Source organism: Dermacentor albipictus, chromosome 2 (assembly GCF_038994185.2).
Source record: "Dermacentor albipictus isolate Rhodes 1998 colony chromosome 2, USDA_Dalb.pri_finalv2, whole genome shotgun sequence".
In the NCBI taxonomy this organism is placed as follows: domain Eukaryota; kingdom Metazoa; phylum Arthropoda; class Arachnida; order Ixodida; family Ixodidae; genus Dermacentor; species Dermacentor albipictus.
The window spans coordinates 64472339-64485799 of NC_091822.1; the positions used below are offsets into that span (position 1 = coordinate 64472339).

Sequence of the window (13461 nt, forward strand, 5' to 3'; positions counted from 1 at the left end):
CCTCGCTGCTGCGTTTTCCCGGCTGTTACGTCGTTTTCGTCCGGTCCCGGCATAGCTCCCATAGGATCCAATGTATTGGGTACCCCGCTGTTACGTTGTAGCTGTGAAAACGTTCCCGCATGTTACGTCGCAACCTGGCACCCCAAACCCGGCCGGGCAACGTGCGCCAACCGCCATTTTGACGAGTCTTGGCCAGGCTTGGCTACGGAATTGGCTAGAATACTATAGCCTCTGAGATTACCCCCTTGCATGCGCGTGGGTAATCTCAGAGGCCATAAAAAGCCGCACGCGAGTTGGAGAGATTGCCACTAGATGGCCACTGCCTCGTCAGCCGAAGCGAGTAAAACCCGCGGGCCCGCAGCAATGCAGTCTTTCTTGTTTATGAGGTTCAACCCATCCGAGTCGTCCGTCTCCTTCCGTCAATAGCTACGCTGCCTACGTTTCGTCAGGCCTCGCTAATCCAATCTTTCTTGTTTGTGCGATTCAACCCATCCGAGTCGTCCGTGTCCTCCCGTCAACACCTACGCTGCCTACGCCTCGTCGGGCCTCGCCAACACCGCGAGCGATTTGTCGTCCTTTGATGGCGTCGCGCAAGCGCAAGGCGCTTTCCCTCGAGGAAAAGCTGGATGTTCTCAAAGCAGTCGACAGGCAGCCAGTGCGGAAAAGAGTCGACATCGCCAAGGATCTTGGTCTGCCACCCTCGACGCTTAACAGCATCGTTTCGAAGCGTGCCGAGATACAAGGGAATGCCGCGCTCTTCGGCCCGAAAGCTAAGCAGGCTCGTGGCGCCAAGTATGGACACCTCGACGAGTCACTTCTTACTTGGTTTAAACAAGCTCGCGCTGCCGGTGTTAACTTCGACGGCAGCATTTTGCGCGAGAAGGCGATGGAAATAGCCGACCGACTGGGCATCAGTGACTTTGCGGCGTCAAATGGCTGGATCGACCGTTTCCGGAAGAGGCACGGCATCGCGTATAAGACGGTATCCGGGGAAGCAGCAAGTGTAAACTTGGAAACAGTCGACGATTGGAAGGCCACACTATCTGCCATAATTGAGGGGTATGAGCCTCGTGACATATACAATGCCGACGAAACGGGTCTTTTCTTTCGGGTGCAGCCATCCAAGTCGTTAAGCCTGAAGGGCGAAGCATGCCACGGAGGCAAATGCAGCAAAGAAAGATTGACGGTGCTCCTTTGCTGCAACATGGATGGCTCGGACAAGCTGAAGCCATGGGTAATCGGAAAATACCGAAATCCACGGTGCCTAAAGAACATTCGCCTGCTGCCATGCCACTATAGAAGCAACGGTCGTGCATGGATGACGGGTTCTTTGTTCGAAGAATTTCTTCGTTACTTCGACAATAAGATGGGCTCCCAGTGCAGGAGTGTTGTCCTTTTTCTGGACAATTGTGCCGCCCACCCGAAAGACCCGTCGTTTCTTCAGAACGTTAAGCTTGTTTTTTTTCCTCCAAACACTACAAGCCACTTGCAGCCGTTGGATGCCGGCGTCATAAAGAACTTAAAGCACTCATACAGGAAGTCCATCGTAAAGCGCTGTCTGGCACGTATTGATCGCGGACAGCAGCCTACGATCATTTCAATACTGGACGCTATGCACTACGTCGCTTCAGCGTGGACTGCAGTGAGCGCGTCAACTGCACAGCACTGCTTCGCGCGGTGTGGCTTTCGCACGGACGGCGGAGAGGAAACTGCCACGGAAGCTGAAGAGACGGAAGCAGCCTCTCATGATCAAGAGCTGAGTGAAGCTTTGAATGCGCTGGGTGCCACGGGAGTCACGTATGACGACTACGTCGCCGTGGATGCTGCTGTCGTGACGTCCGAGTGTCGGAGTATCGCCGAGATCGTTGCAGACTCGGTCGCGAGTGAAGCCTCAGACTGTGGTGACGACGAGGAGCACGAGCCGCATGATTCTGGGGAGTTAGCGGACCCGAGCTTTGGAGAAGCCGTCGCGGCTCTGGACCTCCTTCGCAGGTACGTCGCACCTCAAAGCGACGCTGAGAGCAATGCGGCTTTCCAGGCTATCGAGAAACGCGTGGTGTTTTCCAGCGAGCGGAAAAAACGGCGATCAACCATTCTCGATTTTTTTAAGACCTAAGCTCACTTGATGTCGAAATAAATTGTTTCAAGGCAAAGTTGCACTGTTTTCATTAATTTTCGGACCTTTCCTCACTGTTGCGTTTTCCCGGCTGTTACGTTTTTTTTTCGCGGTCCGGTGAAAAACGTATGAACGGGGTTCCACTGTACACGACTGCTTGGTCTACATGCTCTGCAAGTGCGCGGAATTCGAAAAGTGTTTTGGTTACAGTTAGAGTTCTGTTTCAAGGGCAGATATTTGCACCTCCAGTGACTCATGTTATAAGTAATCTGTGCTGTACAATACACAGAAGTCATTTTCTTTTAATCTAACCTAACTACTTTGATGCTGATTTACCAAGACAGAGCTGAACCATGCGACCTGTCCCTTACCTGACTAAGCAGGTCAACGAGAGAGTGGTAAACATGCTTGGGTGAACACGGCCGTGGGTTGAACTCTTCCTCTGTGGACCTAAAGAAGAAAGAAGAGGGGTTTATCGCACGGCTTGTAAAGTTTTAGCGACAAACAAAACACTCTGCACAGAAAGCATACACTAAAATGAAGGCACTGACTCGCTAATAATCAGACGCACATAACTGAAATCAGGCTGTTGAGCGCTACTTCCTTTCAGGCTACTTGTGCAGGCCTGGCATGTGGAGGCTTGGCCTGCTCAAGCACACAGACACAATTTCGGCACAACCACAGCGAATGCTGGAAATCGACCATCTCCCTTTACTCTCCAACAAGACATGCAGTTACACCTCTATATATAGAACAGAGTGGGGGCGGAGTGTGTGGCAAGTTGGCGCACATCTCGGCCTTAACTGCGCATGGCTGTAAGCGCGGCGGAGTGCATACATAGCCGCGCACCTTGCTTTAGAGGCGATCTGCTGCATGTGCAAAGAGTGGGCGTGCCGAGATGGTGTGGCACCATGCAAGCTGTCTTACCGCACGTTTAGTATAAAAGGTCACATAACCTCGTGTTACGGTGACCTGTTGGAGCGAGAGGCAGACGAAGAATTTGCTCCTGGCTGCCGGTGCTTTTCTCGATAGCGCTGTCCCAGTGCGAGCGATGCTATTAGCCACGGGGGCGAAGTGCATGCGAAAATGTGGCTGGCTTCGTTTAATTCATACCGCGCAAAACATATTGTCGATGTACATGGCATGAAACCGTATCATTTGTCGCCGACTCCCAAATTCATCAAAATGAGTTGGTTTCTCATTCAAACTTGCTTTTTTCAATTGCCTGATAATTCAGGAAATTCTACAGCCCCGTTCAGTGTAAGAAAAATCCTTCAGCGACTGTACTTATTTGCATAAAAGGTTGAATTCAAAACAAGGAAATTTTGATATAACAAAGCAAATTGCTGATTTTCCCAACTTCATTATATCGAGCTTTAACTGTACACAGTAAAGAACAGAACACAGATAAACCTCTATATATAACAAGATTCTCAATCTAACAAAGTATTTAACCTTCTATAACGTCTTTCCGATACAACACCATGTATTTAAACCTCAATACTGTACGTAATGAAATTTCAATGCCGTCGCAAAGGCATACCGAGACAATAAATGGACAGTTCCATGATCACAGGTGGTCAAATAGTTGAATTACAAGTGGCTGCTTGCAAATATACCTCTCAGATCACGTGCGGAGCAACCTTGAGTTCCGTATAGAGCCCAAGTGCAATGAGATCTTATTGCAACCCACACCCTGTATACTTTGGGTGCGAGTGAAATCATGTAAATCATGTGAGGATGAGCCAAGAAGGATGGTGGCTTGATAAGCACGGTATCCCTGTGCGAGCGAAGGAAGAGGGGGGAAAGGGGGAAGGGAACTTGCCAGTGGTAGCGCGATCAAGTGTACACTAAAGGGGGAGGGGGGGAGTGGGGGGCAGGTTGGCTCGCGTCTCCTTATCTAGCGCGGTCATATGGCTGTAGAGCGACTAAGCACATATGCAGCCCGCACGCTCCGTTTTAGAAGTAATCTGCTGCTTGTGCAATAAGTTGGTGTGCCGAGATTGCATTGCATCACATGTGCTGTCTTCTCACACGTTTAGTACTAGAGGTTGTGTAATCTCGAGTTTCAGGAAAGGGTTGAGGCAAGAGACAGACGAAGCATTCACTCCCCGCTGCTGGCACTTTCCGTGATAGTGTCATCCCACTGCAGCGACATTATGAGCTGTGGAGGCGGAGTGCATGGGAAAGTGTGGCTGGTTTTTTTCGTACCACTGATGTGAAGATACCGTCCACACGTCATGAAACCGCTTCTTTCGTTCCAGGCTCTCAAATTTAACAACACAAATTTTTTCTTATTCAAAATTGCTTTTTCCATTTGCTTAATAAGTCGGAAAATTTTGCGGCTCCTTTTATCTAAGAAAAATACATCGGTGTCTGTATTTACTTGCAAAAAGGTCAAATTTCAATATAATGAATTTTGTTATATAACAGGCAATCGCAGATTTTATCATCTTTGTTATATGAATGCTTAACTGTATAAGCAGAGATATCTTTTTTAGAAAAAAAAGCAGGCTAAATGTTGCCCATTGTCCTGCTTGAGGACACATGCAGTGTAGGAGCTTTGTGTGTGCTCACTACTGGTGACAAATGCGTTTTAGTGATTTTGTTGTTTTGTTTCTCTTTTTTTTTTACATCAAGGTAAGGGGACAACATATTCTCACTCAAGCTATATTTCAGTTTATAAGGTGCACAGAACACAGAGGGCGCCGTCTGCTAACTTGCAGCAATGATAGCAAACACACCTCTAGTCATATACAAATTATATTCTATAAAGTAAGACTATAAACGTTAAAGCACAGTGAAAACTGCTAATTGCCTGGATAGTGCTGATACACAAACACGAGCACTAACTGTTAACACTTAAACAAGGTAAAAAATGTGCATGATAGATAGGCTTACCATGACTGGAAGCCGTACGACTCAACCACTGACAGAAACCTAGTGTATTTTTGTCAGCAGTGACAAGTCGAAAATCTTTTTTCTTTAATATAGGGTTTGACGTGCCAAAAATACGATCCGATAGCGAGACAAGCTGTAGAGGACGACTCTGGAATAATTTGGACCACCTGGGGTTCTTTTCAATGCACACCCCAATCTATGGACATGGGTGCTTTTGCATTCCGCCACAGTCAAAATCAGTGACAAGTTTATGTGCAGAATAATTAAAACTGGTAAAAACAAGTGAAAAAGGTTCTTATAATATTACGAGAACATTCTCTATGCATATTTATGAAAAAATAGCTTTCGCAAGGAGGAGAGTTACGGAAGTCTTGCAGTGATAATTGCATTGTATAAATACAATTAACTGATTAGAGTACTTGTCAGCAGTCGTCGTCATCGGTAGTTTGTGTCTCTACATCACTGTGCTACGGTTTTCTCCAACACAGTAAAATTTGCAAACTGAGTAAGTGAAGTATGTGTGCAGTCAACAATATGTAAGTGCACACTTTTGTTAAACAGCTGTCTCAACCTGCAGCCACTTAAGTAACAGCCTAAAAAGGAAACTGCATTGTCTTTCAAAGTAGAGTAAATATAGTACAATGCGTAACTACACCGGCGCACATCAACTTACTCGTTGATATAGAAGCCTCTCGTAGATGCTGTGATGTGGTACCTCTTATCTTCCAGCGTCACGACATACAAGTACATCAGATCCCCTGCAAGAACAACAAGCGTTGTTGTTCATCAGGTGGCAGAGCAGCACGCAATAAAAAAAAAAGGCACGCTCGCTTTGCCTCGTGCAAAAGTGCAGAGTAAAATAAGATCCCACAGTTTAACATGCACAACAGCTACACTTCAAATTGAGATGTACACCTCAAGTAATAATTTACCGTGCAGTTTTCTCGGCCCAGGTGGGGGGTTCCAACCACTGGTGGTCAACACTTTCAGGGCTTGATAACTCTGCAAACAGCAGCAAGGGGCAGATTTAAGAGACACCTCTCACCACCCTCACCGTCAGTTGCTAAGGAAGTTTTGACAAGAAAGCAGTTTGCTAATGAACAAGGTATAGCTTCATGATGAGCATGGCAATGTCATCCTATCAACCACACTTATCACAGTTAATCTATGCAGAAAACCAGTGCAGCTAGCATGAAAACAGTGCATTCAAGGAAGACGAAAGGTTTTGAAGCTTAAGGCCGCAAGTGCAAAGACTGAAAGTCTTTCAATGAAAGGCGACCACAATGTACAGGATGAGACGTACACATACTGTGATTCCCAACAGTGCAGATATTTCATGGTGTGTAATGAGCATACGAGCTGAAATGCCGCAACAAACAGTGCAACATTGATGGAAAGATGAGGGACAAATGACACGAGTGCTAACCGTGCAGAAACCCCGTGAAAAACAGATAGGGGAAACTCCCCCCCTGAGAATGCCGGTAGAAGGATGGGAGCAGAGAAATGCCCATATAATTCAATTATTTAACGTTCCAAAAATACAAGAGATGGTGTAGTGGAGAACTCTGAATCGATCATCGGGGTGGGGTTCTTTGATGAGCACCCCAGTACACAAGCAGTTTCGCATCCCCCCCCCCCCATTGGGAGTCGCACACAAAACCTCATGCTTTGTGGTAGAATTACCGGTGCAAAAGTGTCAATAGTGTAAAAAAAGACCATCAATTGCATTACTACAGATAGCACTATCAGTGGTATTTTGACATTTCACTATCAAACTAGTTAAAAAAGAACTATAGACAGATAATGCTATCGATAACATTGCATAGTTAGCTATTGAGAATGCAATTAATAGCTTTGCAATTCTTGGCTAGCAATATTACCAGAAATGTTGCAATAGCTGACCATCAGTAACACCCAGTTCATGCAACCGGGAACAGGGAAATGTTGCCAGAGTTTACGTGGGGTACATCACGCAATTTTACATTATCGATTGCGCACTATCGATAGTACTATTGATAGTGCGCTATCGATGGTACTACCAATATTTCTTGTACTACAGATAGTTCGGTTACAACTAAGACATATATATTATTCATAGTGCTATCAATAGTTTTGCAGCACTAAGTAGAATGCTGCAGCCACTGGCGAGTAACTCTCTGCCCGTGTTCAAACAGTATGCTCTCACTTAATCCCCCTCACCTTCTGGTCCTTGGCCTGTGGCAGCAGAGGCACAAGCGGTGGGTTTTCTTTGCAGCCCGGGATGATGTAGTCTGGTGGCGTGCAGTCGACAGACTCTCCTCGGCTCTTCTTCTCTGCAGAGCACGGGACATGTTGCAGCACGACATGAACAGCACACACAAAAAAATATATTTGAAAGATAATTGAAAGAAGAGGCACCAAAAGGTTCTAACCTTAATTGCAGCTTACCAGTGTGACACAGAAAGTGTGACACAGTGTAACATGCCAAAACCATACCCGGGCTCTGAGAGACATAGTGGGCATACCCCGATTAACATCAATTACCACAAGTTTCTTAAAAAGCACGTAAACTGAAGTATGCGTGCATTTTTTACATTCTGCCCTCGTAGGAATATGGACGCTGAAGCCGGGAACCAAACCAGCAACCTCAGGCACTACAGCAACATGCCATAGTCGCTGAGCCATGGCAGCAAATTGAAGTGGGAAAAGATCATTTTGAAGAAGCAGTTCTCTCTCTCCAAGTTAAATACTATGCATAGCTTCCTATTTCACAGATTTTGAAATACTAAATACATAATAAAGAATCAAAGAAAGAAAGCAGAAGGAAGTTGCAGTACATATATGTATATTGTGACGGCCGCAGACCACCCAACACGCTACGCAAAGACAACCTCTCTACCATCGGGGACTGCTGCCGAAGTCGCCAATTTCTTTCTCCGCAGCATTTTCTTACGCCATGGGGCTCTGCATGTTTTCCTCAGGAACCTCGGCAAAGTCTTAGTCTCTTCTATCTAAGGAACTGCTTTATTCCAGCTGAGCTTGTACTGGCACCACGAGGATCAAGCTATGCAGCTTGTGATGATACATACAGATGAAGACGTACAATGGATGATGATATGTAAAGATGATGAAGTTCAAAGTCGGGCATGTGTTGCGCTCACAATATATATATATATATATATATATATATATATATATATATATATATATATATATATATATATAAAAGGTTTGTCCTTACCGAGGATGTCCCCCTGTGTGACGACATTGAGGAAGGCCAGGGAGCTGCAGTCCAGGCCATTGTAGGCATCACCAGGATCCAGAGACTTGAGCAGATCTCGCACATGGCGCACATGGATGCGCGCCTCCCGCACCGTGTACGGCTCTGCACGGGACCAATCCAGATTCCACTTCATCGGACAGTGCCAACTCCAGCTCCAGCAAAGCAACTACACTCCATCTTCCACACACACTCTCATGCCGCTCCCCTATATTTTCTCCCCTCTAGTCTATCAAAAAATTTAACGCAACGATGCCTACAGCAGATAGTCTGCATTCACTGAGGTCCTTTAGACGGCAATAAAAAATTCACCAGCAACTGTTTTTTTTTTTACGCCGTTGCTTCATTTGTTCTTGGATGAATGCCCACCGACGTGCAACATAAAATGCTCTTCTACAGACTTGCTGCTGGATTAACCCTTTTGTGAGCAGCACAAAGGGAGATAAGACGCTCTTGGCACGGCTGACGACCTTTGAAAGGAAGGCAAAGTGAAAGCTTTTACTTTCATTTACGAGGCAGTCATGCGGAAAGGCACAGAAATAGCGCAACAGCGTAGCTTGGAAGTTGGGGACTGCAGAACACTGGAAGATTGCCCTAGCATGCACTGTGTGCAGACATCGATCCTGGCTATACCCACAGCTAAAGCCTACAGAAATAGGTCTATAGCAGAGGTGAAAGATAAGTAGGTAACCATATTAAACCGTACTAGCAACCATACAAAAAGAACGATGTACATGTGACTTTATGAAGAAACCTGCAAAGATGTCTCATCATATACAACTGGCTCCTGCTAGCCCACATTTCCAGTGGTCGTAAATTTTGGTTTGACAATCATCTTAAAGGGTTGTCATCTTAATCTTAAGGAAATCTTCTTAAGGAAATCATCTTGATCATCTTAAGGAAATGTCAGACAGAGATGCACGATTTATGCACCCACAATTGAGCTTGGAACAGACGTAAAGACTAGAAAAGGTTGTACAGGAATAGATTATAAACATGAACTTGTTGCCTATACGACAAGCATGTCGGCAGGGCCACATCATAGTCGCGTTTGTCAAGATACACAAAGGGATGCTAAGACAATTTCCATTTCATGAATCCTCTAATCAGTCCCTCTCACCATGTGCCCCTGTTTCCCGGTAAGGGGGAGGCGGGGGGGGGAGGGGAAGATGTTTCAATTGACCAAAATTGACCAATTGACCAAAAGCCAGGTAATTTATTCAAATTACCTGGCTTTAAAATGCTTCGAAAAAATACGAGAGAGAGAGAGAGAGAGAGAGAACAAAAGAATGGGTGCCACTATGAACCAATTATATTCTGCACTGGAAAGACATTAAAAAGAATTAAGGAGCATGTCACAAATGCTGCTGAATTTGCGTCTTTGGAGTCCATCTCTACCAAGTGCACATGCCTGCTGCTACATAATGCCATTTTTGCACAGAACAAAATTTATTTGGCAATTGCACTTGTTCCCTTTTACCTTCTCTCCCACCTTTGTGCACGTGCATCTTTTTGTGCTTCTAAAACACAACCCTTCCCCTACTTTTGCTGGCATATTTTCAAAATGTGAACAGATATTGTGCTGGCAGTTAAAGTGGGTGGCAACTCTGCAAATCATATGCGATAGCTGAAAAATTCTAACAACAAACTAGCTTACAATATTGATGGTTTCAAAATCTTGAATCCCTGCACAGATCAGTCCTGCAAGGTTGTCGCACTGTAAGGGCACTTCATTATGCACAGAATAAATGTTCTGAAACATCTTAAAAAAAAACCTGAAGCTTGGCACAAAAAGCCATCCTGTTTATGCTCGACATTCTAGAAAACCAGTGGGATCCTGGAATGGAGGTGCCCATTATCGTCAATGCAATTAAGTCCACTGCAGGACAAAAGATCTCCAATTACCCTTGTCCCTGTGTCAACCAAACTCCCCTAATATGTACCTGCAAATAACATACCTCGTCTCATAGACTCGTAAGCAATATCAGAGAGAATGCCAAATTTGTTTTCAAACGAGGATTATTCCTGACGTGTGAACCCAAACAGACAACTTAGTAGTGTTACAACTAGCTTTCAATTTTCATAAAAACGCACTAAAGATGAAAACGAAAAGAACACATAAGACAGGACTGGTGCTTGTAACTGACTTCCCCATTAAGCACTAAGTCTTGCTTAGCACTACAGCTTCTCAAACCTTATTTGGGTGCTTCATTTCTTACTGCTCAGATTAGTGCATTCCACATGTCCCTGCGATAAACAATAAGTGCAAAACACCTCACAAGCAGGATGCAGACACCCACCTTCAACGACCTTGATGAGGGATCCCTCCGTGAGGCCCTGGATGTTCTTCAGCTCAGCAAAGTTGTCTAGCGTGGTGCCGTCCAGCTGGAGGCTGAAGCACGTCCGGTGGCACGTGTCCTCCCGGTCCATCAGTAGCTGGTGGATCTCCTGGACCAGCTCCATAGAGCTCACCTGCAAACAGACACTAACCAGTTGCCACCCCAATTCGTACACACCAATACAGGAGAGCCAAGTGAAAAAGTTCCTTGTAATGCTAGAAGCCGCCACCATATCCACTATTTGCTAAGTGATGATGCATTGATGATAAAATGCAGAGCTTGCAGCAAGCAGCATTTGCAGAAGAAGTTATAGAGATATCAAAAATCAAATTTGCAAGGCCCTCACAAATACCTTTCAAGAATTAAACCAACATGATGAAAAAAAATGAAATGTTATAAACAACAAGCATTTCTTATAGCGCACACATGTGCACACACACACACACACACACACATGCATGCACGCACAGAGAGAGAGAGAGAGAGAGAGAGAGAGAAGTGCTCACTAAGCCTTTTCCATATGTACCATTACTGGCTGCTGCAACCAATGTGTCTCCCCACAATGAAAACACTAATCATACTCAATTGGCTCAACTCTTTGCCTGTATAATCCTTGTAGTTGCATACACAAATAAGATTTACTAAACTTGGCCAAAGACAAAATTCAAGACAAATTCAAATTCACGACAAATTCAATTCAAGACAAATTCAAGACAAATTCACTCTGCGAAACTTTAGGGCCAATGGCAACAAAATTGTGAGTGGCATAAAAAGCCTAGTTTCAGATACTGTAGAAAAAAAAGATACAGATCAACCTCCAGTGCAAAATTTTCTGTCGGAAGTACAAGTTAATGCACCACAACATGCTTGCAAAAGTAGACGGTTTTGACATTGAAAATGGAAAAGAACAAAAAAAAAGAAAGAAAAAGAAAGAAAGACGCCATTACTGCTCGCCGGTAGTGATGCACGACTGAACAAGTGGCCAGTTGGCATCATCTGCGAGATCAAGTGCCACTTGTCGTGCACTTATCTAAACATCACTAAGGCATGTTAGAGGAAATGAGCTGGGATACACGAACACCACGTCTGCTAACCACCAGGTGCACGCGTCACCTGTTTAGGCTGTATTTAAAGGCTGCTAACAAGAAAATTAGACAATCACCAGCTCTGCAGCTTTGTCCCAAGATTGTTTGAACAGTAATACCTACTGCTCCTTTATAACCAAACTAGCCAAAATGAAATTTCATTGCAATTAGCCTTTAAAGGGGCTCTGAACCACTTTTTATTGAAGCCAGTAAATGCTTTTGGAAGACTTTTGGAAACAGGAAAAATGCAAACATTATACTAATCCACAAAAAGATGTTAAAGAATTGGAAAATTTTAGGCCCACTAGCTTACTCCCAGTATTATGCAAAATACTCACCAAGACAACCTTCAATACAATAACAGCAACACTGGACTTTAGCCAACCAGGGAAACAGGCAGGTTTCAGGAAAGGATACTCTACAATGGATCATATCCATGTCATCAATCAGGTAATCAAGAAAGTTGCATAGTACAATCAGCCCCTCTATATGGCTTTCGTAGGTTACGAAAAGGCATTTGATTCAGCAGATACACCAGCAGTCATAGAGACATCAACCAAGGAGTACAGACAGCTATCGTAAATACTTTGGAAAATATCTACAGAGATTCCATAGCCACCTTAATTCTACACAAGAAAAGTAGGAAGATACGTATAAAGGAAAGGGTCAGACAAGGAATCACAATCTCTCCAATGCTATTCGCTGCGTGCTTGGGAGAAGTATTCAAGCTATTAAACTGGGAAGGCTTAGGGGTAAGGATCGACGGTGAATACCTCAGCAACCTTTGGTTCGCTAATGACATTGTTCTGTTCAGCAACACTGCAGACGAGTAACAACAAATGATTGAGGACCTTAACAGAAAGATTGTAAGAGTGGTGTTCAAGAATAATATGCAGAAGAAAAAGATAATGATGAATAACTGGGCAAAGGAACAAGAGTTCAGGATTGCCAGACAGCCTCTAGAGTTTGTGAAGGAGTGTGTTTACCTTGGTCAATTAATCACAGGAAACCCTGATCATGAGAAGGAAATTCATAGAAGAATAAAAACGGGGTTGGATCGCATATGGCAGACATTGTCAGCTCCTGACTGGAAGCTTACCGTTATCATTGAAAAGGAAGGTATACAATCAGTGCATTTTACCAGTGCCGACATACGGGGCAGAGACTTGGAGACTGATAAAGAAGTTTGAGAACAAGTTAAGGACCGCGCAAAGAGCAATGGAACGAACAATGCTAGGCATTACCTTGAGAGACAGGAAGAGAGCGGTCCGGATCAGAGAGCAAAGGGGTATAGACGATATTCTAATTGACATAAAAAGAAAGAAATGTTGCTGGGCAAGTCATGTAATGTGTAGATTAGATAACTGTTGGACCATTCGGGTGACAGAATGGTGTGATGTGTGTGGTGCGCGACATGGTGCGGTGGTCGGGACGGAGAGAAGCAGACGACGAGTGCACGCACCGAGGCGAATTCCGTGCTGGAAGGAGAAAACGACAACGCCGAAAAGCGTGCAGCACGTGAACGCGCGGCGCAAAAAAAGGAACTAAAAGAAGAAAAGCCAACCAATTAGGAAAGACCACAGGGCATCAGGCAGCCAATCAGAAAATGACTAATCGGCCAGTATGGAAGAAAAGGCGAGGCGCGCTGGAAGACGCGGGGAGACGCAGGGGGAGACGCTAGGAGAGTTCCAGGAAGCGACGCCAGGAGAAGGTCGCCCACCGGACTGGGAGTTGAAGACGGGCTGTCGGGTTCCGGACCCG

General features: G+C 45.0%; 1 protein-coding gene across 2 annotated transcripts in view; it reads right to left on the bottom strand.

Moving 5' to 3' along the window:
• clu (clustered mitochondria protein homolog) overlaps window positions 1-13461 on the bottom strand; it is a 101912-nt gene that overhangs the window by 67017 nt on the left and 21434 nt on the right. For both annotated transcript variants that reach the window (XM_065433657.2, XM_065433656.2), the window contains exons 3-8: window positions 10577-10748; window positions 8238-8381; window positions 7217-7329; window positions 5950-6019; window positions 5691-5775; window positions 2488-2566 (exon numbers count right to left, since the gene is read on the bottom strand). In XM_065433657.2, the coding sequence (XP_065289729.1) occupies window positions 2488-2566; window positions 5691-5775; window positions 5950-6019; window positions 7217-7329; window positions 8238-8381; window positions 10577-10748 (663 nt within the window). The remainder of the gene's footprint in view (window positions 1-2487; window positions 2567-5690; window positions 5776-5949; window positions 6020-7216; window positions 7330-8237; window positions 8382-10576; window positions 10749-13461) is intronic.